Source organism: Aythya fuligula, chromosome 1 (assembly GCF_009819795.1).
Source record: "Aythya fuligula isolate bAytFul2 chromosome 1, bAytFul2.pri, whole genome shotgun sequence".
In the NCBI taxonomy this organism is placed as follows: Eukaryota; Metazoa; Chordata; class Aves; order Anseriformes; family Anatidae; genus Aythya; species Aythya fuligula.
In genome coordinates, this window is record NC_045559.1 from 128,266,488 (window position 1) to 128,292,290 (window position 25,803).

General features: G+C 38.1%; 2 protein-coding genes across 3 annotated transcripts in view; one reads left to right on the forward strand and one right to left on the reverse strand.

Moving 5' to 3' along the window:
- The window catches only part of MOSPD2 (motile sperm domain containing 2), a 33,770-nt gene extending 25,120 nt beyond the window's left edge, over positions 1-8,650 (reverse strand). The window contains exons 1-3 of one of the 2 annotated variants that reach the window (XM_032190337.1): positions 8,617-8,650; positions 8,380-8,443; positions 365-520 (exon numbers count right to left, since the gene is read on the reverse strand). In XM_032190337.1, the coding sequence (XP_032046228.1) occupies positions 365-520; positions 8,380-8,443; positions 8,617-8,625 (229 nt within the window). In that variant the 5' untranslated portion in view covers positions 8,626-8,650. Of the gene's footprint in view, positions 1-364; positions 521-3,137; positions 3,157-8,379; positions 8,444-8,616 lie in introns of those variants that run through there. The other variant, XM_032190345.1, reaches the window with a different exon arrangement.
- A 250-nt stretch (positions 8,651-8,900) lies between these two features.
- On the forward strand, positions 8,901-22,543 carry FANCB (FA complementation group B). Its single transcript, XM_032198353.1, has 8 exons — positions 8,901-9,815; positions 10,831-10,983; positions 11,487-11,579; positions 16,227-16,355; positions 17,237-17,403; positions 19,445-19,899; positions 20,742-20,979; positions 22,115-22,543. The coding sequence occupies exons 1-8, from the start codon at positions 8,901-8,903 to the stop codon at positions 22,533-22,535; spliced, it is 2,571 nt and encodes an 856-aa protein (XP_032054244.1). The 3' UTR covers positions 22,536-22,543.
- Positions 22,544-25,803: the final 3,260 nt, after the last annotated feature.

Consider the following 25,803-nt stretch of genomic DNA (forward strand, 5'->3'; position numbering starts at 1 on the left):
CTATTCTACCTGGCAGGCCAATGCTAGTGTGATAAACTTGTATCACAACATCAGAGATACGATTTTCATTTATTTACTAGGACCCCATTTTAGCTCACAAACACAAAACAAGAGAGAGCTATTTTCCCTTCTTTCCCTTAAACAACCTTGTAATTAGAAGTACAATGTTACAGTACTGGTTTATATAAGAAGCAATTTTTTATTTTATTTTTTTTAATTGAGTAGAAAAGTTCTTGCTAAGTACTCTGTGGTGTTTTCACAACCTTTGAGAGAGAGAAATGTAATGAAATTAAGCGTGGAGGTTAGATGTAGTTCAACAGGAAAGCAACATTCACCACCACAAGAATTACATAACATAGCTTACCATTAACAGTATATTCTTTCCTCCACTGAAAGCTTTGATCAATCATCTTTAATGTATCATCCACAACATCTTGACGCCAAATCAGGTAATTTTCAACCCATTTGTCATCTTGCTGAAGTCTTTCCACATCTCTGGAATCATATTTATCTGATTTATCTAGCAAATAAATGTATTATTGTAAGAACATAGCATTTGCAATGAAAATAGAAAACGATTTGTCAAGTTTCAACAGGCATTTACTAAATGTATAGGATTTCTTTTGCAGTCTCATACTTAAGGAGACAAAAATTTTCAATTAATTTTCTAACCCATGACAACTATCTAATGTGAAGATATTACAAACACTACTGTATTACTCTCACTAGAAAGAGTAATATCAAAAAAAAACCACATTAGAAATAAAGGTGTGTGTGTTGAGGGGTGGGTAGGTATAATTTTCCATAGACAAAAACAGTTTTTTGTAGTTAACACAAAAAGGTGTGTAGTCTAAGAATCTGCATACTAACAGATGCATATGTATTAAGAATTAGTAACTCAAGCTTGAGCTCTCTAGGCATCAGCATGACAGACCACAAAGTGTGGTATAAAAATTACTAGCACACAAAGTGTGCACACTAGTTTTAATTGTGCTTTAAATATCATTACATTATCATTGCATTCAACAATTATTTCATTTAAAAAGGAAATTATAGAGTTTCATTTAAAAATCTATACTTGTTATAGATTGTTACCTTACTGAACACAAAATATGTGCTACTCTGGAATAGTACAAATCCCCCAAGCCTCATATATCATGTTAAGAAGACAACAGTTTAATACACTTTAGGAAGTACTTATGATGAAACAGGAGTTATTGCTACTTTTTGCTTTATTATTAATAAATAGCTTTTTTTGTTGTTGTTGTTTTGTCAGGTGTTTGTTTCTTTAAACAGGGAGGTTTGTAAAATACAAAAGCCTAAGTGAACCCAATTTTATTGTAAACATGCTTAAAGGACAGCTCAGTTTATAGATCAGTGTTCCCCTTTCTCTGAACAATCTGCATCACTGGAATGTAAATCAAGAAACAGGCTTCTGAAAGCAACAGACACTGATACGTACCTCTGCCAACCACCAAAAACATAACCTTTTTTTTTTTTTTTTTTTTTTTTTTAATTATTCACTTAAACTGGTTAGTGTCTTGACCCCTTCATGGTTTGATTGAGAAAATTTAAGACCTTTCTTAAAATACTGTTAATTTTCACATACTGGAACAACCACTTCTCTCTCAGCAGCAAGAAATTCAATGTAAATGCTTTCAGGGAGGGCCATCACAATGAAAATTAAGTATTTATAACTGTTAGTGGATGGTTTAGTGATGCCTATTTCACTTAGACCCTAACACTGCACAAAATGTTAAAAAAAAAAAACAACACACCATTAAATTGTAATATTTTTAGTTTTACTAGTTTACATGTAAAGACTTGACCTATTTTACTGATATTTTAGTTTATACTCTTTTGTACAACACAAATTCGATTTAAATGCAAGAACCACTCTACTCTGTGCTGGTGCAGCCTCACCTCAAGTACTGTGTGCAATTCTGGGCACCACAGTACAAGGAGGACATTAAACAGTTGGAAAGTGTCCGGAGGAGGGCGACAAAGATGGTGAAGGGCCTAGAGGGGAAGATGTCTGAGGAGCAGCTGAGGCCACTGGGCCTGTTCAGCCTGGAGAAGGGGAGGCTGAGGGGGGACCTCATCAGAGTCTACAACTTCCTCGTGAGGGGGAGTGGAGAGGCAGGTGACCTATTCTCTGTAAACACCAGTGATAGGACCCGCAGGAACGGTGTTAAGCTGTGGCAAGGGAAGTTTAGGCTGGACATAAGGAAGAGGTTCTTCACCGGGAGGGTGGTCACACGCTGGAACAGGCTCCCCAGGGAACTAGTCACTGCACCGAGCCTGTCTGAATTTAAGAAGCGATTGGACTGTGCACTTAGTCACGTGGTCTAAACTTCTGGGCAGACCTGTGCGGTGCCAGGACTTGGACTTGATGATCCTTATGGGTCCCTTCCAACTTGGGATATTCTATGATTCTAACATATCCCTTCTTGTTCCTCTTGCCCAGTAGCCTCTCACCCACTAAAAACTCTCTTGCTCTTCCAGTTCCTTCTCTGATCATTTCTATGATCACACCAGACAACTTATTCCCTATAGTCTGACTAAGTTCAGGTCTGAACATCCAGCACACAAAAGACTGAAACGCTTTTCAGTGTTGTGGTCAAGCACAGCTGGAACACTGTGCAAAGATTTTGAGCATTAAGTTCTGTAAAGTCTCAATTGCTCATTTCAAATTTGATTATTCCTACAGTGATTTATGATCTGGGTAGTTTTGAAAATGTCCATGTGTTATGTGAAACATATCTCAATACATATTTCTGGCCCAGTGACAATTTTTTCCTCAAACTGTGAACTTCGATAATATTGAAAAATAGAATTTTAAGTTAATGTTTTACAAAAATGAAAAAGAAATGGAGAAAACATTTAAAACTGACTTTCTACATCACAATGTAAAGCAAGCTGGGTTGAGAGGTAAGGAAAGCAGAAAAATGCATTCCCACCCCTCCTTCAGCAACTAAGCTCTCTACAAAGTGACAATCTAAATTTATGTATATGCAGCACTCAAACATGTCAAACTAGTCAAATTCTGCTTCCACATGCACTTGAAGAATTTCAATCAGGTAAGCTCAGTAAAACTGATAGAACAACATGAGTGCTGATTACTATTTTAACCTTACCTGATTTATCCAACTCTTGCTACAAAATAAATAAAATTTAGAATGAGACTGTAAACCCGAAATACAATTGTATCTTACACACATAAAATATTGAGAAGAGATTGCTGCAGTCCTTCCAATACCGAAGTTACTGAAAGCATGTCAATTTAAAGGAGGAATTCCTCTTCAAATCCATGCACTGCCAATAACTCTACAGACATTTGGAAACTTATTTTCAAACAATGCTGTAAAAGAATCAGAAAGCTTCTCAGTTGAAGTTACTCTTGCAACATTTAACTGAACCTACTGGATTATTAGGAATTTCTAGAGTTTTCTAACAGAATTAGTTAAAAGAAAAATAGACCTTTCTAGTTCTCAACATATATTTTAAACAGCCTGCACAATAGTTGATGATGCTAAGACACTGAGTTCAGTCATCATTTGCTGAGGGATATGGGCATCTCTATCATTTAGTTCATAACCAACACTTTCTAAGGTACTCAGAACACTCCCCATCTGCTCTGAGATTAAAATACCAGAAACAGCATTCACAGCGACTCCTGTTCAGAAAGAGTAAGCAAAAGCTGCAAATGGAACTGCAGTACTAGGTTTTTGTGACACATTGCATAGGTAAGATAACTGCCCAAAAGCTTGGAAGCCTGGTTCATCCTTCAGCTCAAGATATTCATGCCCTATTGTTCATCCAGAGGAGTGCCACTACCAGTAAAAGACACACAGCTGGGATGATGCAAGACTCTTCTGTTGAACTGACAGGCTGTGTAGAAACTAATCAAGACTCAGATCCAAAAAAGAAAGAGCATACAGTGCTTAGTTATGCAAATTAGCCAGATATTATTAAAAAAAAAATTCTACATTACATCTGAGGGAATAACAGTCACAACAGCAAGGAGAAGAGTTCAAAACTAACTCTCTTCCTCCTCACAGATAATAAACCTTGAAAAATTTGAAGGAAAATTTGAAAGAACAAGAAGATAACTACTTCCAAGTTACTTCCATCTTCTCATTGGACATGTGGGATAAAGGGAGAAAAGGCTAGAAGACAAAAAAAGTTCAGGAACCACTTCTTCCTATTACTCAGCTTCCTTTCTTCTTGTCTAAGTGAGGAGTTATTTGTTATGGACACATTCTGCCCCATTAGTAGTAGTCGTCTTTAAGCTAAGATACTTTAGGTGAAAACCATGGCTCAGCTACCATCTTTCAAGACAGTAGATTCTATACTAAAAAAAGAACAACTCTAAAACAAACTCTACACTCATGCAAAACTAAACAAATGTGAGTTTCACTGCAACACTTGTTCTGGAAGAATTCATGAAATTCTCTGATTCACAAATGGAGATGTCCTTTCTGTGTGTGTGTGTAAGAAGTAGGAATAGCAACCTACATGCCTCCAAATAGTAAGAATAACTTAAAAAGTACTTTATTGTACAAAAGAATCGGAACAAGCAACTTATCAGATCATGTAAAACTTCCCATTAAACAAGACCTTTCAGTTTAACTAATGTTTTTCTAAAAGATATGTCAGTCAAGAAGTCTTGAGTCTGAAACAGTTATAATTACTCCTCCAGCCATAGAAAGAGGAAACCCACTGTAATTGACTGTTGACTTCTAACATGTCAAGATGGCCACTTATAACCACTTAGATAAGTGCCTTCAATTGTTAAGCAAGGAAATTGACAGGGCTGAAAGCAATTTAGGAATGTCAGTAGCCATACACAGACTGGGAGGAAGAAAACAAAACCATTTCCATCCAGTAAGGAGTCGTTTCAATAGAAATAGAACTGCAAGATACAAATAAAATATCTGCCTCCAACAAGAGGTAATAAATTTAAGCTTTCAGCAAAAACATACTATTGGTGATGATAAAAGCTACTTTGAATGGAAAGGGCAAGCATTAGTATCACATAGCTTTCTGTAAAAGTATGTTTGCTATCCTATCCATACATGTTTACTATCTTATCCTCACAAAGCTTCTCAGCCTTAAAGCCATGAATCTGAAAAAAAAAAACAAACAGATTTTTCAGAGCATAAGCACAGAAAAGCAGCTATTCAAAACATTACCTTAAGAGTTTCCTATGACAGTTATATCACTATACTTTCTTGGGGATGTCCCAGATGTCTAAAACCATATTTGCAATTGTCCCATATAGTTAATAAATCACATTTTGCCACTGGCTTGAAGTCATGATGAAATTTAATCTGTAAATTGCTGTGGGAAACCTCTCTTGCAAAGTGTTTTTTTTTGTGTGAAAATTAAGCTTTCCCTGAAGGAAAATGCAAGAGGATGCAAATGAGGAAGAACAAGGAGTACAGACAAGAAAGGTAAACGTGCAAAAGAAAGCATGGAAAACAGACTTCTTGAATCGGAAAACCTACTAAGATTTCTAAAATCTAAAATCCACCAAGAACTATAAATGAATTCTTTTGCAACATGAAAATGTTAATTTTCATGTTAACGGTCCAGGAATAAAACCTAGTTTCAGAAATATTCTAATGAGCGAAATCCACCAATGGATGAGAAAAGACTGATTGTTAGAAAATATTGGTAGTACCAGTCAGTACTGGAAAATAATCTTTTGTTTTCGTTGTTCCTGTCACCACACAGACCACTTACATCACCAACCCTCACAAAGAATCCAAACAGAAATCAGGCACCAAACTGCCGGGACAATGTGCTGTCCACCTACCACATCAGACAGAACTAAGAGGATACTTCTCAAAGGCATGCGTCCAATACTGAAAAGGAAGAGTTTTAATTACTAGGGATATACATTCTTCACAAGCACTGAAGTTTTGTCTTCCAAATACAGCTTGAAAATTTACTGTGAAGGGGAAAAAAACACACAAGATAACAGTTATCTGTGAAACAGTGCTTTATGATAAGATCTCACAATAGCTAAGTTTTCCTTCTAAAGCCCCGCCAGGGCCACGTGAGATCAACAACTTCAGCAAGAAAATTCTCATGCAAACTTCAGGGAAATGAACCAGTAGAGTTCTCCAACACTACTTCCCAAACTGTATCTAACTACTAAAGCCATTCTTTGACTTAGTCACATAAAAGAAACAGCCATTTAATTCAGAAACAGATTTCTAGTGCTTTTATATGAAAATGACTGTCCCCATTTTACCTTGAAAATTGTCAAGACTGTAGCATATAATTTGATTATAACTTCTACCTGAGACATTCCGACACGCAGTATTAAATGTGGAAGTTTAACATGAGACTTTTCTCAGTCAGATATGATTTAAGATATTTTAACATATTCTGCTTTAATCTAAAACATTGTATTCAGCCAATAAATTTCAACCAAAATAAAGATTTCCAAAGAACCTTTATGTTTTCATTTCACAACAAAAATAAACACTACTGCAGGACCACACAGCGTATGTGGCCATTAGCAAATCCTGCATGGGGGGAGGAAATCCAGTAACTGTGAGTTCCACAAAGTGACTCTGACATTTTAACACAAACCCTTACTGTCTAGAATAATCACTACCTCTGTTTTCTTCAGACGGAAAATAAAACAGCAGCAGCTGCAACTCCCCAGAAATAAAATCTGCCTGTAAGTTTTATTCAATTATTACCACTTACATCTCACTTGTAAGTGGAATTAGGATCATTCTGTGGTGGCTGACAATTCTACAACCACACCGAACTTTCTATGAAAGCATCAGTTTCCCAATGTACCTTGACAGTGACCTTACTTTTTCAAGCAGACTAAACTTGCTGAATATCAAGCAATCATCTGTACCTTTACAACTTAAGAAGTCACAGGTTTGGGGGTGTCTGTATCTGTGCCCCTTTGCATCCCTTTTCAAGTAAGAAAGGATAGAAGAATGCATTTTAGAATATATACAATAAAGGCAGAAGGACCACAGTCACACAAAAACTTTTATGTTTTTCACACTCAAACTGGATGGGACAACATTAATTTGCTTGTGGCATTTCTAAATTTAAGGGAGGGACTTAAGAACCTAAACTCAAAAAAATCCCTAATCCGATTTTCTCGAAAGGGCTGAGAGCTCTAAACCACAACCAAAAAAGGGAGCCTATTGAGAAAGTGTGTGTTCCAAATACTGCAGGCAGGATTAGAGCTCACCTTGCAACAGTGTTGAATTATTTTAGAGACTATCACAACCAGCCCAACGGCAGCTTCATTACAACTAAAGTAGTTTGCAGAGTTACAGGATTCTAATGGATAGTTCAAGTGAAAAGGTAATACTCTCTTTGAGCAGCAACTGGTCCCAAAGCAGTTTAAAGCTAAGTAGTTTTTTTTTTTGGGGGGGGTCGTTTTTGAACAGCAAGTGTAGCTCTAGGATAATAGATACATCTATCATAGGAAAACAACACATTAATTGAAAACATTAGCAGCCAAAAGAATTTATAGTTGAAGATTCTTCGCTCTCCTGAGTTTCAAGGCTGCTGAAGAACTTCATTCACAAATCAAAATGTAAGATAAACCCTCCTCTTCCCTTCAAGACATTATTCTAATAATTGTATTGTTATGCTAGAAATACATGCCATGGCTAAACATGGACCAAAGTAATTTCTTTATGACTACTAGAAGGGCAAACATGTGAAACAAAGTCATACCAGATTCAAGATCCCCCAGAATTTATAAAGATAAGTGCTTTAAGTGCTGATCATAAAGAAGTTACAGAGGTGTGGAAGCCTTATGAAAAAGTGGTAAGAAACTTTAATAGTCCTGATCAGGTACATCAATGCAAAGCGTGTGTTTGCAGGATTTGGACTTACAGGAGATGAATGCAACTCCTACGCTACTGGGCTCTTGCTGTATTTGCATTCAAAATTGGGGAGGAGAATGTTTGTAAGGGAGAGCCTTCACACAGCCATAGCAAAACGTCGTGCTTCCTGCGGCTGTCAGCAGACTGCCCGACCTGCTGTACAGCCTCCAACCCTAAGCAATGCAAATCAGCTCGGGATCGAGCGAAAAGCCCCGCAGCCTTCCCTGGCTCCCCTCTCCCCGGGGGCTCCCCCTGCCCTTCATTCCGCAGCCCACACGCTTCCGAAGCTGGCAGCGCAGCTTTAATCCGGACCAGCACGAAGCGAAGGCTCGAGATGCTCCGGGAAACCAGCTCCTGCCCCACGCAGGCCGGCGGAGGGCAGCGCATTTCTCCCCTAGGGCCGCCAAGCGCCGAGCCCAGCACCACCAGCAGCAAGGGCGAAGCCACCGCGGAGGAGAAACCCCCCTGAGGCTCGGGGCACGGCGTGGCCGGGGCTCACCTGGCAGGTACTCGGCCTCGAAGCGCCGCCTCGTCTCGCTGACCAGCGCCGCCTTGTCCCGGCGCTGCTGAGGGCGAACGACAAAAAGGGGGAGAAAAGAAAGAGAAAGAGAAAGAGAGACAAAGAGGGGGGGGCGTGAGGAGGGCCCGCGGCGCCCCCCAACCGCCCCCAACGGTCGCCAACCGCCCGCTGTGAGGGAAGGGGGGGGGGGGGGGGTAGCGGCGCGAGCCCACTCACGTCAGCCATGCTCCGGGGGGCAGGAAGGAATGGGGAGGGGCGGGGCCGCGCGCCGCGTGACCCCGCGGGAGGGGCGGGGCGACGAGGGGAAAGGGGTGGGGCTTGTGATAGGAGGTCACGCCCCCTCCCGCCCTCCTCCCGTCGTGCCCCGCGCGCGGCGGCGGCGGCGGGAGGTTCGGACGGGTGCGCGCCGCCTCCTCCTCTCCCCTCCCTCCCCTCCCTCCCCCCCCCCCGCTTTCCGTTAATTCCGTTGGGGCTCCAACGGCCCCGCTGCTGCCTCAGGGATGGCCGCGGGGTCCCCGGGCGGTGGCGGCGGGGCGCACGCCCTGCCCTACGGCGGGCAGGTGCTGGTGCTGTGGCTGGCGGAGGCGGAGCTGGAGCTGCGGCTGAGGAGGACGGCGCTGGGCGGCGGGCGCTTCGGCGGCGGCTCGAGCGGTGCGTTCGGGCTGCGGGGCCGGCGCTGCGACGCCGCCATCGTCTGCTGCGGCTGCGCCGCGCACGCCGCCACGGGGGTGGTGCTGCCCTGCGTGCTGCTGAGGAGGAGGAAGGGGAGCGAGGCCGTCGAGTACCTGCTCCTCGCCGTGCACGGCTCCAACCGCTTCGAGCTCTGCTGTCGGTTCGAGTTGGACTACGAGCTGAAGGAGGACGTCAGGCTGCTCGGCGGCCCCGCGGTGCTGTGGAGGCACGCCGACAGGCTCTTCTACATCTCCCCCGGCACCAGCACGGTGCTGAGCCCGCCCGTTCAACTTTCTTCTGTGGTGTGGGCAGGGGAAATCGAAGGGGAAGGCACTGTAGTCCTAGGGGTGAGAACCGCTCGCCTGCAAGAGGGCGAAGCTGAGGATGGGCTCTCCGCTTCGGACAGAGCCATCTGGGGCACCGAGTTCTTCGGCTACGCCATCGAAGCGCAGAAAATGCTGGCCAGCACGTGCTTCATGCCCCACGCGTACAGCAGAGTGGTGTCCTCTGCCTACGTCTGTAAGAGCGAGATGCTGAAAAAGCAGCTCAGGACATCGGTGGTTGCCGTCACCCACAAGAATCAACTCATCTGGTTCCAAGACGGTCACCCTAAAGGTGTTTGCGAGCTTCCTTATGAGAAGCCGTGGTCAATAAAAACAGCTGTAACCAGTGGCAATCATTTGCTATTTATTGTGTCTTTTGCCTCTGGGAATGTGTGTGTTGTACGGAGTGAGAACTTACAGGTATTTATGGCCTTCAATAGCTCCCTTTTACTATCCTATCTTTTTTTTTTTTTGTACATATTGTCTTAACTGAAGCTTCTGCAAGTGAAAAGCCTACATGTTCAGGTCCTATAACACTTTTTGGTTGTTATTGATTGTGTTAAAATAACCTGTTTTAAGTATGAGTAATGAAAAACTTTTGTTTATTTCTTACAGACTTGAAAATAAATCCTGGATTCTAGTATTTAATAATGCATTTTTATAAGCCTAGGCCAAAGCTTCTGCTGATAATTAAAAACTTCCATAGAATGAGGATTTAAAGTTATAAGATAGTTACGAATGGGTTTACGTATTTTAGGTTAAAATGACAGTAAATTTGTATCATTTTAAAGCATAACCTTCTTGAAATTGAGAAGCTTTTGAGTCTTACTTACCAGTCACAAAAAAAAACCCACACTGTTTCTAAGACATCATAGAATGGCTTGTGTTAGAAGGGACCACAAAGATCATGTAACTCCAACCTTGCTTTTCTTTCCTGAAGTCAGTAGTTACAAAACTGCAAGAGTTTTGTAATACTCTGTCAAGAAGTCACATAACTCAGGAAATGAAAGTTTCTGGTCCTCAGCATTTTATAGATATTGTTACTGTACAATTTTGGCTTTACATCTCAGTTATCTTTGTTGTGTATAGCTACACATTTTTCTGAATGTTAAAGGTAGAATATCTGTAAGTGATCTGAAATTATTATGCGTTCTGAATAACTTGCACAGCTTTCAGCTATTCATCTGTTTGACTACACTGAAAAAGTGCAGTCTTTGCCACCTGTGTTCTGGAAAGTGGTCTTCAAAGAGGAGTGGCTAGGCTTTCCCAGTGTTACAGAGGCTCCAAACAATGGATTAAGATCTTGAAATTTATGAAATCACTGTATTCCAGACACTCAGTTAGGGTGCCTCATTCTAAAAAGCAAACTTCATCAAAACAACATCTCACGTACAAGATTTATTCCAATATATGTATTTTGAAACTTCTACTGTAGGTTGCTTCCAAGTGGCAGAAGGTGAAGTCTGTTCTGGTAGATGATTTTGTTGGCTGTGGAACTGACCAACTGTTGCTGCTTTTTAAGGATGACTCCAGTACAGACTTGTTAAGTACATTCAAAATAACGGATTTGGGAAAAGTCAACTATGAAGTAAGTTCAGTTTGCCTTTTCTCAGCTGCACAGTCTGTGCTTACTAAATCAAGAAACCTCAAGAAATTATTAAGATACTGGTACAAAGTGAAATTGGATGTCTGTTGCAAAATGCCCCGAATTTTGAATACAACACTCTCTGAGTCTGAATTGCAATGTAAGTTATCTGAGGAGATTGTTTTGCTTTCTGGACAGCATCAGTATTCTTTCAGGAATTTAAAATAATGTGGTTGAAAATGTTTCAGATGTGCAACAAGTTTGCTACAATGCTTAGCTTTTAGCTAAGAAAATTAAGGTAAATTATCAATTATCTTCTCGTAATTGGGCCTTTTTGTTATGTACTACCAAATGCTAATTGCTGTCAGAAGATAAGACTTTTCTTTTAGAATGCATATGGTTACTCTTATGGTGTTCCCTGTCACCCCCCTCCCCTTTATTTTAGTAGGATGTAATAGCCTGTACCTTTCTTTCAGCTTTTTACTTTTTTAACTTATTTTTTTTAGAGTGGTATTAATTACAAAGATGATGTTCCTGCTGCAGAAGGATTGCAAGAGAATGGTTTGCTTACCATCCAAGCTCTTGAAAAAAGATTACAGGTTTGTACTCCATAGTACTCTGTATTTTCTGTATATAGTACTATGTATTTAGTACTCTGTACGTAGTACTCTGTATTTTCTGTGTTCTCTGTATTTTCTGTATTCTCTCCACATTACTTTATCATTACATTACCCAAAGGGTAAGGTTAACGATACTGTTACTGTTTTTATTGGAGAAGTGATTAATGGAGAAAACAATGTTATTTAGTGTCCATTCCTGAACTGGTGGTAGTCTGCTTTAGTTCTCTCAGTTATAAACGCATATGGGTAATCAGAAGGGTCTAATTTTATTTAAAATTTTGAGATAATGCTGAAGCCATTTTTTAAAGGCTTTGTAACAGTCATTTTACTGTTAGATATTGAACAACCAGTTTTATAAAATCTGAGTGGCTACTTATTTTGCTCGGCATTATGTGCTTTGAGCCAGTGTAGTGACAGGTTCCCAAAAGAGTGCCAATGAGCAGCAGCTAATCCTGAAAGAATCAACTTTTCCTTTGTCTATGGACTTCAGTCAAGTCAATTTTGATTTCTGCCCTACTTAGTGACCATGGTTATTTCATCACCTGCTGATGATTTTCTTCCAGTTATTAGCAGCTTTCTTAGGCTAATATTGCAAAGTAGAATGATTGAAGTTAAAATGCATCCTTTTAATTAGCTTCATTTATAAAACAAGCTGGGGGAAACTTGCTAGAGTATAAGTAATGATGGGAATATATTGTTGGCTGCTAGTGAAACATGAAAATGCAACTTTCTAACTTTCATCCTGCTAGTAAACCTCCAGCGTGCTCTCCAATATGTTCTTTTTCAGTACTGTGTGTAGTTACCTTGGTCTAAGGTAGATGGCTAGCAATTGACCAAATAGGAAAATTAAAAACAACAGCAAAACCCAGAAACTTAAGGAGATAGTATAAATCTCAAAGAGAGCCAATGATGTAAGAATGTTGTTAGTTTGCTGAGAATGCTTTAAGTATGACATAGAAGGTAATTATTCTGTTCATTTGAGAACTAGTGAAAACCAGTGTTGTGGCAGATCTCCAGCCCTTAAAAATTTGTTGAGTTGACTGCAAAAAAAAAAAATTTGCAAGTTGACTGGGAAAAATTTAGGACTCAAATAAAAGAAGGAATCTGATCCATTACGGAAAGACTGAAAAAGGAGATTTTTCTATTTTTTAATGACAGAAGAGATGTTTGAAGTTGTGTCATTCAAAAGATAATAACTGTTTCTTGGAAAACACTGAAAAATGGATTTGTCTTTCCTGGAAGGCAGAAGAAAGTATTTTGATTAATTCCAAAGACCTCAGGAGGTCCGTTCCAACCCTAGATTTTCACAGCTATTTGCTTTGTGCATTAGAGGCTTATTGGCTTTCACATAAAAAAAAAAAGTGCATATTTCCTTCACAATACACTACTTTCTCTTTTTAGACTCTTTTGGTAGTCAAATATTTTAAAATTGAATTATTTGTTCCTATAGTCTGTCCTTACTTAGTAAGCTACTTTCTCCCTCTGCCAGACAGACATTAGTTTTCCCTCTTGTTTGTTGATCCTTCCAGTTTGGTCATGAAGATGTCTGCCCTGCCACTGACTGCAAAATGTTTTAAGTAACTTGTCTTTTGACATTGTTCTTTTTAAATACCAGCTGGTTTTCTGTTTTACATCTTGGTGGATCTGTGCTAGGATCAAATGAATACTCTGTTTTGCACGTTCTAATGGCTCTGGTAGAAGCAAGCCACTGGCTGAAGTTCTCATGTTATCATCTGCTGATACAGTCCTTCTGACAGAGACACAGAATCAGTCATAAATATATATATTTTTAAGTAGTAGATTTCTAATTTCCAAAACCACGTGCTAGCACAAGCACTACAGGCAAATCAAAAATCCTCTTATGTTTTAATGCTGTAAATCTTTGCCATTGCCATGGTGATGAATTTGGACGTAGGTGCCTTGGTGTTGCTTCCCTGTTGAGATCTCCGCTGTTTTGTGTGTTTCCCTGAATAGTAAAGTGCTGTTGCTGCTTTGTTGCAATCTGATTTATTACTGAATTTCAAGGATGGTTGTTTGATACAATAGTGCATGGATCCTGCTTAGCTTGGAAATGTGCAAAAGTTATTTAGCCTTGGAGTGGGGGCTCTAATACTCATCATCAAAATTTGGGTCCTGTAGAATTTTGCAATCTAATCATGCTTTGACAGTCTCTGTGCTATCTCCTATGTTAGGACAAAGTGAAATAGCAAATGCAGCCCTTTCTCATACCTCTGTTTTTACCTCTAAATATTCTACACTCGCATAGCTGTTTTCTAGCCACGTGAAAACTTTGGCAGGACTAAGTTGAGCTCCACTCCATAGGAATAGGCTGCATTTAAGTTATGCACAGTAATACGTGTAAGCTGCATTTTGCAGATGGTAAAACTGAAAAATCTGGAAGTGTATTTTTGGAACTGTTCTAAGTTTCTCATGCATTCATTCTTCCTTCATTCTTCCTTAACATTCATTACAGTATCTTCTGAAGAAAACTTCCTTTGGCAGAGTAGTGCAGCTACACTACAACAGCCACAGTTACAGGGTTTCTGATGATTTTAGTTGGCTGTTCTGGCAGGAGTGCTGGCCTGTTCTATATCCAGCTACTAAACAATTTTGTAAGGATTATAATGCCATGTTCTTTTGACTGTGATAAAATTGCTTCCTTCAACTCGGCTTGCCTGTTTCAGGGCAGGGTTGGTGTTTTTTTTTTTTTTTTTTTTTTGTTGTTGTTGTTGTTGTTTGTTTTTGTTTTTCTCACATCCTTCTGATTTATTGGATTGCTACAATGTCTAATTGTTTCTGTTCCCGTCCTAGTAATGTTGATTCAGTAGTGGGTGGGAAGTATTCAAGAAATGTTATGTACAACTAATTTTTATTACTGTGTTTTATTACTGTGTTTAGTCTGAACTTTCAGTAGTTATTCTTCTATCTTTGCTGTAAATCGACCCTTTTTTCAGTTTGTTTTTTCATAATGGATTTTAGTCACTAGAAAACCACAGAGCCTGTTACTTACTATAGCAGCAGCTTCAGATTCTAGGCCTCTGAATTAGGTTTCCCTTTGGCTTTGTCGACTTTTTCTGTTTCACCTTTACTTTTCACAGTATTTTAAGTCTTATCATGAATCTTCCTTTTCATTCTCTGCCCTTTGCAAAAAGGCCACAGTTCTTGGTAGCTTTAGCTTTATTTATTTATTTAATTATCAATATTGTAATAATTATCAATATTTATTTATAATATTTATCAATAATTATCAATAATTATCAGTATTTAATTGCAGCGTGTCAAAGCACTGGCTGTTTTACTTGACACTAAGTCTCTGCCTTAATTTGTTTTGTTTCAGACAGTGATTCATCTGTTCTGCTGTTTATGCTGGATTTTCTCTTAGCTCTGTTGTATTCAACTCTGTACTGCAATGGTTTTATGTTGGTATTTATCTTCTGTTTTAAAGTGATGCACTCTTATTTTCTCAGTTCCACAGCGCAAAGGTTGTGGCTTCTGCTGACACTTGTTGGTCAGCACATCTTGGGGTATGAGACAAAGAATGTGCATTTCCCTTCTTGCAGAGACAACAGTAGCCACATGTTAGTCTAGGTTTGCCATGTGATAAATTTCAGTTCTCATTCCTGTTGCTTTGTGAGGGGAAGAAGCACTTGCAAAAGTTAGATGGGTCAGCAAGCATAGATGAGTGAATCTTTAGCCATTATGACTTTTAGTCTGTGCTTTCCTGTTTGTTTTCTGTACCTCAGTTGCTCACTCAGGAGTTACTCACCAGTGGGACCAAGTAATGTAAGGTATTCTGATAACTGCAATTAGGAAGAGATCGTAGAAACATCTTTCTTCTTAACTTTTCCTTTTCTTTCCCCACCCTAAATCTGGCATTGGAGTATTTTGTGGAATGTGGTACTTTGGACACATGGTTTGATAGGTGGTGAATCATTTTGTTTTATGATGGGTACTACTTGCTCTAAATGCTCTTTGCTGTTGCAGCTTGAGCAAATGGCATCATTTCTGTTACTTGAAGTGCTTTCTATGCAGTCTTGCCAGTTGGTGATGACTTATCTTGATGTCTTTCTATTTCTTTATTAATTTAGAGGCTGTTTTTCAGTTCTAATGATAAGCTTTGTTCTCACGTCTTTTGCAGACTTCTTGGGATCTTGTCTTCCAGAGGACAGTTTTGAGGAGTTTTCTTAAACTTAAAATCTGGAGCTGGCATGCTTTTTTTTTTTTTAAGCTGAGAATTAGCCTACATATTTGTCTGTAAAACTGTCGACTCCTCAATATATTTACTTGAATAATAATCACTACAAGTCCTAATAAAAAATCAAAATTGATGTCGTTACAAAAGTAGGAGCAATAATGAAGGAGATTACCTACCTAATTTGAGAATATTTACTTTAGAAGTTTAAGTTCAGATCAAGCTTTAATTTTAAGAGGCCAGGACTCTTAGATTCATATTTTGGCAGCAGAGTAACCTGACCCGGACAACTTTTAGAAGCTCTTTTTGAGGAACAAAAGGTCGTGATGCTTGCTTAAAATGGAAAGCTAAAGGATATCTTGGTAACTTCAATAACAGTTCTTACTTGCTGTAGACTAAAGCCAAAGTCTGATAATCATTTTTATCTTTTACAGGCTGGTCTTTCTTCTGTTCGAGAGCTCCAGCAGCATTTAGGCCTCAAAAAGAGGGTTCTTATTGAATCATGCAGAGCATTAATAGACCTTGTTGAAGAAAGAAGCCATATTCTACCAACTGCAAAAAAGGTAAAAAGCAGAGGAGAGCACAGACCACTTCTGAGTTCTGCTGAGCCATTTGTACAGGGTGCTTCCCTCAACCACTTGTTACTTTTATCAGTAGGGATTGCCACTATCAAAACTCACTAATTTGCTCTAAGTAAAGTCTGGTTCATTCTCTTAACCTGTCAGTGTATGTAGATAAGAGTAAATTTAATTGATTTTCCTTGAAATTGATTCACACAGTACCTCCTGACTAGGTTGGATGGAGGTGTAAACTCTAACAAAGAGTTAGTGACAAACAGCAGGGGGAGCGTACAGTCCTAATTGGCACAGTTGCCTAGATAACATGTTAGATCATGGACAGTTATTTGATATGAAAAATTAGCTGTGATAGATTTGTGTAAGCAAAATTGATTTTGTAACAGGGGCAGAGTGAATTGAAGCTAAAAAGGTGATGGGGTTTATTCAAATGTTATTTTAGTATGTTTCTTTAAATAAACATCTTAACTTACCTGAAATACACTTGATATTTCAGTTAATGTTGTTGTCCCCTTCAGGTCCCCTTCAGCCAGGTTTAGATGGCAAATTTTAAGCAATTAATGCAATAATATAATATAACTTCTAATACCTTAAGTCTTCTCAGGATAATTAGTTATATTACAGTACAAGATTTATACTCATGCTGCTTAGGAGAGAATGAGTTGCTTTTGTCATGACAGCTTGTGTTTTAAGAAAAGGTGATTATATATTTTAAATCTATTCTAGAGAACAAACTAGTTTATATAGATTTCATTTTATGTGTCTTAAAACCACTTCCAGGGATCACTTCTGGCAAAACACTAAAAAATGCAATATGAAAAGAACAAGTATATGCACTTAATTTATCTAAACAAACATTTTTCTGTAAGGAAGGTCTTGTCTCTCTCTGGGATGATGTAGAAAATCCTCCTCATTCTCTTAGTAAAGAGGCATCATCGACATCTAAAGTTCCAGACCACTTCGTAGAGAAATTGTGGCAGCGTGTTGTGGGTGAAAGCTTGGTAGTTGGAGTAAAACTAACTGAATCGTTTTCCTTGTAAGTATACGAAACTAATAATTTTGTTCTTTAGTTTTATAGAAATTGAGACTACAAGTTAAGCCCCGCAGTAGCAAGAGTGGATTTTTGAGATTTGACTTTTCTCATTGTGTGTATAAATTGTTTCATGTGTGTGTCTTGCCAGTGTTGTTGCTGCAGCTTGTCTCTCTCTAGCACTGTGCAAAAAATGCGTTATATAGCCAAAAATTAGCTGCATCAATATAACTACATCGTTACTGGAGACTTTTTATAACAGCTTTCTTTGACAACAATTATGGTTCTCTATAGTTCCTATTAGCATAAGTAAGGTATACTGATGTCAGCAAGTAGTGTAAATTTAGTTCTGTCCTAGCTATAACATGCTTGCTGCCTTAGTGTTAATATCTTGCCATTCCTAGAATGCAATTTGCTTAAAAAGAAGTGCAGAAGAAAACATCTTAAATTCTCTGATCAACTTAATAGTGTTCAGCGATGCTAAAGTCAATATCCAATCAAATAAAGTATTTGCTAAGCCAATTTATTATGTAAATTACATGGAACAAAGACGCATTCAATACTTAAAGTTTCAAAACTGTTTGTTTATTCTTATTGTTGTTATAATGATTTGTTTATTTTGTACATTATGATTGCTTAGTTCTGGTAGTAATTACTGCTGATGTCATTTCCCTCTTAGATGGAGGGAGATAATTTGGAGCATACTTTTTAAAAAAGCAGGATTACATTAAACAAACTTATGCTGGTGGAGACAGAACTTGCCTTTTGACCTATATTCCCACATGCTGTGTAGCTGAGACTGTGCTAGGGTAAGCTTAAAGAGTGTTGATGCCACTGAAAATAATTCCGGTGGCTGTGAGGGAGCTGACCTATTAGGCCCTTTGGCTGCTCTGTTGAGCTGTGGGTATATTATTGCTCAACTGCCAGGTTGCTATAACTTTACAGGAAAGTTGACCTTGTCTTCTTGACGGCCTATTAAGAGCCACTGAGGCAAGAGATTGCTTTTGCCTTTCCAGTGCTTATTCTTTTAGCTTTGATGACAATTTGGTTTTGAAATTGAAATACCTAATTCCTGTATAGCTTCAGAAGCCTTCAAGATTTGTAACTGTTCTTTAAAAATCAGCAGCAATATTGCCCTATCCCCCATTTTTACAGCTGAGAAAAGATCTGTGAAGATCTTCTGAGATCATTTGTCAAAGGTTACCTGGTAGGCTAGCAGCAGAATCTAGGTCTTCTGGTCTCCAGTTCAATACTCTATACAACAACCTGTGGTTCCAGGTAAAAGGGCTTTCCTTCTTTCTACCCCAAAGCTGCAAGTCTTTACTGATTATTTTTTGGGCTTCCTACTAATGCAAGATTATAGTGATATTTTAGATTGCACTGTAAGGTGGTGATACTTCTCTGTGAAGAAAATTAGACATTTATAAGACTTTCAGGTGTCAGTGACATCTTGAGACTGAGTTGATTGACAGAAAAAAATAATCTTCATTAAGAGAAGATCAGAAACAGTACTATTAGGATTTCATGGAAGAACCCTGTGTTGAATGAACAAAGCACTTCATACATTTCAGGAAATTACTGAATGTTTAAGGAAATGGTATTTTAAATCTTTTATTTTACTCTCTACACACACTTTTGTTTGAATACCTAAAAAGCAATATAAAATACTAGAATAGCTTTTAGTTAAACCTCAAAGACAGTAGAGTTGATATTTTCTGAATTTATCATTAAAAGATTTGGATTTTAAAAATAGATTACAAATGCTGTAGAGTATCTGCAATAGTTATGTAGAATTTTCAACATATTCTGGGGGAATGAAATGCCCAAATTACTTGAGTTAGACGCATCGAACTCCTAGAAGCTCTTAATACCAAGCTTAGATGAAACAGTCATTCAAAATATACTCTTTGTGTGTTCTCTGAATTAATTTGGAATGATATTGGAGTTTCGTAGTCTTACAAGTCTGTATATGTCTGAAAAGTTTTGGTTATTTCTCAGAGGCGAAATGCATTCTGTGCGTGCAGTCATCTTACATGGATTTTTACAGGTCACTGAGTGATGTCAGTTTATCTTTAGTGGTGGATCAAGACTTCTCTTCAATTTCTCCAATTATTGAGTGTCGGAATAAAATCATTAAGCTGAACAAAGCCTTCTCAGCATTATCTGTTTCCTCGTGTCAAATTGAGCCTCCACCGAAAAAGATGAAATTGGACTTGCATAGCAAGAATGATCTGAAAAAACAGGTTCATAAGAAATGTTCAAAGATTAATCTGGAAGGAGCGAAGACAGTCACTGCTGTTACCAGCCTTTCACCCTTATTGGCATTTCATTGTGTATGTTGTGTAGTTCTACTACATGCAAAGAAACAAAAACATCAGAATGATGGTTTACAGAAGAGCAAAAAGATCACTTTACTCTGTGGGAAAGTTTTATTAAGTCTGGAAGATATCTCAGATGGAAAATACTCAGTAAAGATGCTAAGGGATAATAGTTACTGTACAGGTAAATGGCTTGATATGATTTGGATTCATAAATACGTGGTTGATTCTTCTGTTTATTCTAGATGAGGCTAAGTTTTCAGGGTGTAATTATGTCTCTCTCTTTGAATGCAAACTGCAGAGATTTTTTCAATTTAGAGATGGGTGAAATACAAGGCAGAAGAAATTTTTCAAAATGGAAAAAAGCATTGCTGTAAGGTTTTGTGATAGCATTGGTGCTGAAGCGCATCTGGAAAGGTTAACTTTAAAGATAAGTCTGAACATGGAAAGCTGCATCCTGCATTTTTTCATCTAAGATATTTAGTATTGATTAGACACACTTTTCTGACTTAGTATTACTATTTTCCAAATAATACCAAAGTAATTGAAGCTTTTCCTCATCTTCACATCTTTTTTTGCTTTTTTTTTTTTTTTTATTTCAAAGTTCCTAATTCAACTGGTTTTGAACTGGGCTTTTACTAATGTAGTGAAATGTCTTTCTGATCATTTTCAAAGAATTTCAATTTCTTCCTTTAATGCTATATCATCAGCTAACACCAGTGTGTTAGCCTCCAATAGGAGGCTATTAATAGTATTCGTTTGGCAAGGTGATGCTTCTCTTTAGAGCTCTTTTTTTTTTTTTTTTTTTTTTTATACAGATGATACTGTTAATCAGGTAACCGTTTTGTTTGACAGAAGTACGTATAAGAATTTAGGTGAGAAGAAAATTTCCAGAGAACACTTGAATGCAGGTGCAGATTCTCCAAGTAACACTAGGAGTGTGAAGCAAAAATCTATTCACATTTACTGCATGCAACCTGATCAAAATATTTAGGTCAAATATCTTTTTACTGTATTTTCTTGCAGGTTCCATGGAAGACATACTCGCTGTCCTTGCAGCATCTATGAGATTTTCCTTTCAGATTCAGTCTTCTGACTTCACACTAACTTCAGTAAATTCATGGTTACTTGGAGAAATGGAGTGCACACCATTTAAAGAATGCCATGACTATATGTTCTGTCATAAAACAGGAAATGTATACAGTACAGTTTTTAACTGGACCCTGAAAAGTCCATTTGAAGGAGTTCTAACGCTATTTTGCAGGTAAAATTGGTCAAAAAGTGTGGAATATATTTATCTAACATATACGCTTTAGATCATCTTTATATTGTTTCCTACAGCTGCATAGAACTATTTTCATATCAGAACTATGTCAGAGCATGAGTTGTAACATTTAATTTTGTCTTTGGCAGTACATTGGATTCCAAATATTCTAGTCTCCTTTAATATGTGCTTGGTACTATTTTGTTCTTTTCAGCCAATCATAATTTTATATTCATTATTCTTATTAGAGTAATATGAACATATGCTGATAATATTTGTGGTTTTTTTTTTTTTTTTTTTTTTTTTTTTAAGAAAATTTTTAAGAGAATTTTAAAAAACAATTGAATTTGAACTACAAATAAAAATGCCTTTCTGATCAGTGTGGGAAACCTAGCTATTTGCGGATGCTTGTGGATGCTTTTTGTTTGTCTTTTGTTCTGAAACAATTTTTTTATTTATTTTTATTTTTTTTTATCAAAAGACATCTGCAGAGCTCATCTGGCCAAATACAGGAAATAAGAATATTTTGAAAAACTCTGCATTCCTCTTAGAATGTGTGTCAGTCTGTCACTGCATCGTATACACTATACTGGTGTCTAAGGGAGTCAGTTCCCTGATGTACACCAACACTATTTTATCCGGGATCCTTACTAATTTTGAATATCTGAATTGAAGTGTAACACTTTCTTACCAGTGACCATTCCAAAAAGACAAGTAGTGAGCCACCAAATAGCTGTGCAGTACATATCTACTGATAGTAACAACCTATGAATATAACTGACTTTTTTTTTTTTTTTTGCCTTTGCATGCAGACCAGGAAGCATATTTCTTTGTGTTATCCCATGTGGCCGTTACAGTGAAATACTTCTCAAAGAAAGAAGAGATGCTCATGTAACTGCGTGTATTTTAATGTAGATTATTTATATTGCTGAACAAACTTTTTTTTGTGTACATTGGCTAAGTGCACTCCATTAGACAGTCCTTGCTTATGGTTGTGTATGCTGTATACACAGTACTTAAAACCATAATCATCTTAAGTTTTTTCCCTGGTTGATTTAAAGTAGCGTTACTGTAGTTGCCACTACTGAATTTTGAACATACAAGGTAGATTAATTACAATACTCTTATTTTACAGAAGTCTGACAGTCTTGTTCCAGTGCCTTCATAGCCTCACTAAAGTTCTCCCACCAAGTTGTGATGTAAAACTCCTGAAATCTGGAAGCAAAGATGTACTTACTGAGCAGTTAGCGCTGGCTTTGGAAAAAGAAATGCTCACCTCGCGGACTTCTCTCTCCTCAAAAGAAAGTAAAGCTGAAAACAGTTTGACAAGGCAGAATGAGCCTGGCAAAAAAATCAGTGATGCTCCTGTGGCTTCTTTACTGGACAGTGAGGACAAAGTTCAGCAATTCAGAATGAAGCTTCAGAATGAACGGGAAGAGAGTGTGCTAAATATGAATCAAACAATGAATGGTGCCCTTTACCAGGAAATGGCTTTGAAACTAGCAGAAGCTCAGCTCAGTTCTGATATGATTGTGTGGAGACTGAACAAGTCCTAGAAACTATTTATTTTGAACAAAATTTTAATTAAAAATATAGAATTAAATATTTTTCATAGATACTTATTCATATTTTTTTAATCTCTAGAAATAACTATAGAATAACTAATTTGGTTGGTGACTTCTACTTCAGCAAAAAAGAGTATTCAAGAGTCATTTTGTTACAGATTTCTAAAATACATTAAGGTATTTTCTAATAAATGCTATTTCAAAGTTGTAATTCTCGATCTTGAAATACGTTAGAAAAAAATAGCAAGCAAGTACTGTTCAAATGTTCAAAATAACCCTATTAAATTTATAAGATGACTGCTTACACAGACAAAGCTAAACTTTTTAGAAATCTTAAGACTAATCTAAAGTTAGATCTAAGTTAAGCAAAAAATTTTAATTCATAATTTAAGTATGGGGTTTGACAAATTCAAAACAGCAACAGCCTATTTTTAATGATAGATCCAGTATCTTAAATAACTTAGATGTAGTGATAGCTCTTAAAGAAGAAAGCTCTTGACCATACCTTGCAGACCAATTTTTCAAGAGGCCGCCATTAGATCTGAGACAGTTTGGAGAGCTTATTTGAGCTGGAGAAACTAGATCAGGCAGACTACAACATTTCAAGTATTCCTGAACATTCACCCTGTAATAAAATGCTTTTAGATTTGAGAGGTCCATCCCCATCCATAAGTCTGTCATAGCACTAATTTGGTTGGTAAATCGTCGATGAAACTCTGTCCTTCCTTGGACCTTAGTCAGGTTCAAAGACATAAGATTTGTTTGCTCATTCCCTCAGTTGTAAATGATTATCTGCTGATACTAGCTGCTTAGTGGTTTTGTCTTATCTTGAACATTTTAAGTAATAAACAACTCCTTGCCAATGGAGTTGTTTGAAGATCATAGAATCATTAAGGTTGGAAAAGACCTCCAAGATCCAACCATTCCCCTACCACCAATGTCATCCACTAAACCATGTCCCTAAGCACCACGTCCAACCTTTCCTTAAACACCCCCAGAGACTGTGATGCCACTGCTTCCCTGGGTAACCTGTTCTAATGCCTGGCTATTCTTTCTGAGAAGAAATGTCTCCTGATTTCCAACCTAAACCTCCCCTGGCACAACTTGAGGCCATTCCCTCTAGTCCTACCACTAGTTACCTGTGAGAAGAGGCTGACCCCCAGTTCCTCACACCTTCCTTTCAAGTAGTTGTAGGGAGCAACGAGGTCTCCCTGAGCCTCCTTTTCTCCAGACCAAACAACCCCAGTTCCCTCAGCCGTTCCTCACAGGACTTGTGCTCCAGGCCCTTCACCAGCTTCGTAGCCCTGCTCTGGACATGCTCTAGGGCCTCAATGCCCTCCTTGTAGTGAGGGACCCAAAGCTGAACACAGTACTTGAGGTGCAATCTATAGCATCTGTGCATCCCAGAAGAGAGCTGCCTGTGATCTTGCAGGTAATACTTGCTGTGACAGTTCTTATCTTTTTTTTTTTTTTTTTTGTAGTTTTGTAAGTGGCAAAAAGCTTTGAAAATCATAAATGATAATTTTTGCTTCCTTTTTCTGTGCCTTATGCAAGCAAAACAAAGCAAAACTTGTGTTTGTCACCATTTTTCTAAAGTTGTCAAGACTTTGCTTTTCAGTTCTCCTGTAAACAAAGTTTTAATAGTTAAGAACTTCAGCACGCACTCTGACAGTAAGAGTTAGGTGGGAAGAATGAAAGATTTATTAACCTAAAAGAACATTTCAGAAGAATACTGTATCATTTTTACATTAGAAAGTTCTATGTATGTTCTCTAGAAGCATTAGAGATGCCAAGAATTTGTTTTCAAATGGTGATGTTTTTCAGTGCAAAATGTCATCTCATACTGGCAACCAGAGTTCAAGTAGTGCACATCCAAAGATGTGCAAAACACTGGATAGAAAACCAGTAAATAAGAAAACACTTTTGTGTTTCCAAGGTTCAATTTTGTTTAGTGAGGTAGTTTCCCCTTTGTGACACTGTGACAAGTAATGAATGTCTTTATTTTAGGATACAGACAAAGAAAATTTTCATGAAGTTGTCAAGAATGCCTTAAGAACAGATACTCTGTATTACTGGGTGAGAAGGAAATACTAAAACCACCCACAGAGAGAAAAAGCCCTTGTTGTTAAGCCACAATTCTGTTCAGCCCACAGTCAAAGCTAAGAGCTCATTGTCAGGGCTTGGCTATCTGTTGTCACTGGAATTCCCAGAAGAAAATATCTAATTATAAGCACATTAAAAAAAAAAAAAAAAAAAAAAAAAAAAAGCAACCTTGTGGTTTACAGTTAAAGAAGATGCCTCGGTAAACCAGCTGAGCAGGAACTTTCAGAGCAGCAAAGTTATTATTCGTCACAAGGTACTTGAAGGAGGTTATGCAAAGCAGTGGAAATAGTCCAGTAATTGCTTTTTGTTGTAGCAGCATGGTGTCATGCGGTAACTAACCTTAGCATGTGTGTCTCTGGATCTAAAATGAAACCTCCATCTGTATTCTTATCAATCCCTTTGCTGAACTAGTACAGTTGACCAAATAAAGAGAAGCTTCTAAAAGACAGAAGTTGCCAGTTTCAACTCCATGAAATTGTTACCTATTATTTAGGTAACTTTAGGTAACTTACCTATTTTATATACCGAAAAGCAGCAGTGAAATCACATAATTATGTGGCTCTCCCTTAGAGTAGAACAGCTCATATAACAACATGTTTCTACTACAGAGCTCTTCCGGAGGCATGAATGCTTAGTTTGCAGGTCCTCAGGTGAGGTCATTATAAGCTTTCCTAAGACCTCTGACGCTCCTGAGAGTAGGTTCCCAAGTGACTGGTAATGCGTGAGGATATTGCACAATTTTTGTTGGTAGTAAGTGATGCAATTGGTAGATGCACTGTATACATGTGGGAGATTCTTTGATGTGGCAAAATGCTTCGAAGGTTTCTGCTGGTATATTTTCTGGGCCAGGAATCATGCAGAAAATGGAGCTGCTCTGAACAGAGGTGGTTTTCTTTAAGCAAGTCTTTTGAGAAAGGAAATTGGTTGATGGTAGCAGCCGTCCTTGTTAGGTGGGGATTGGTATTGCCAAGAAATACCTGATGAAATATTTGGATGCCCGATTCTGTAAATTTGCTTTTCCCTAACAGTGGATCAGGTTGGGGAAGATGCAGATCACAACCAACAGAACACTTTTTGTTAATAAAACTCTTGCCAATAGTAGGTAACTTCACACAACACATTCACTTATTTGTAATTACTCAGTAGGAGCAAATCC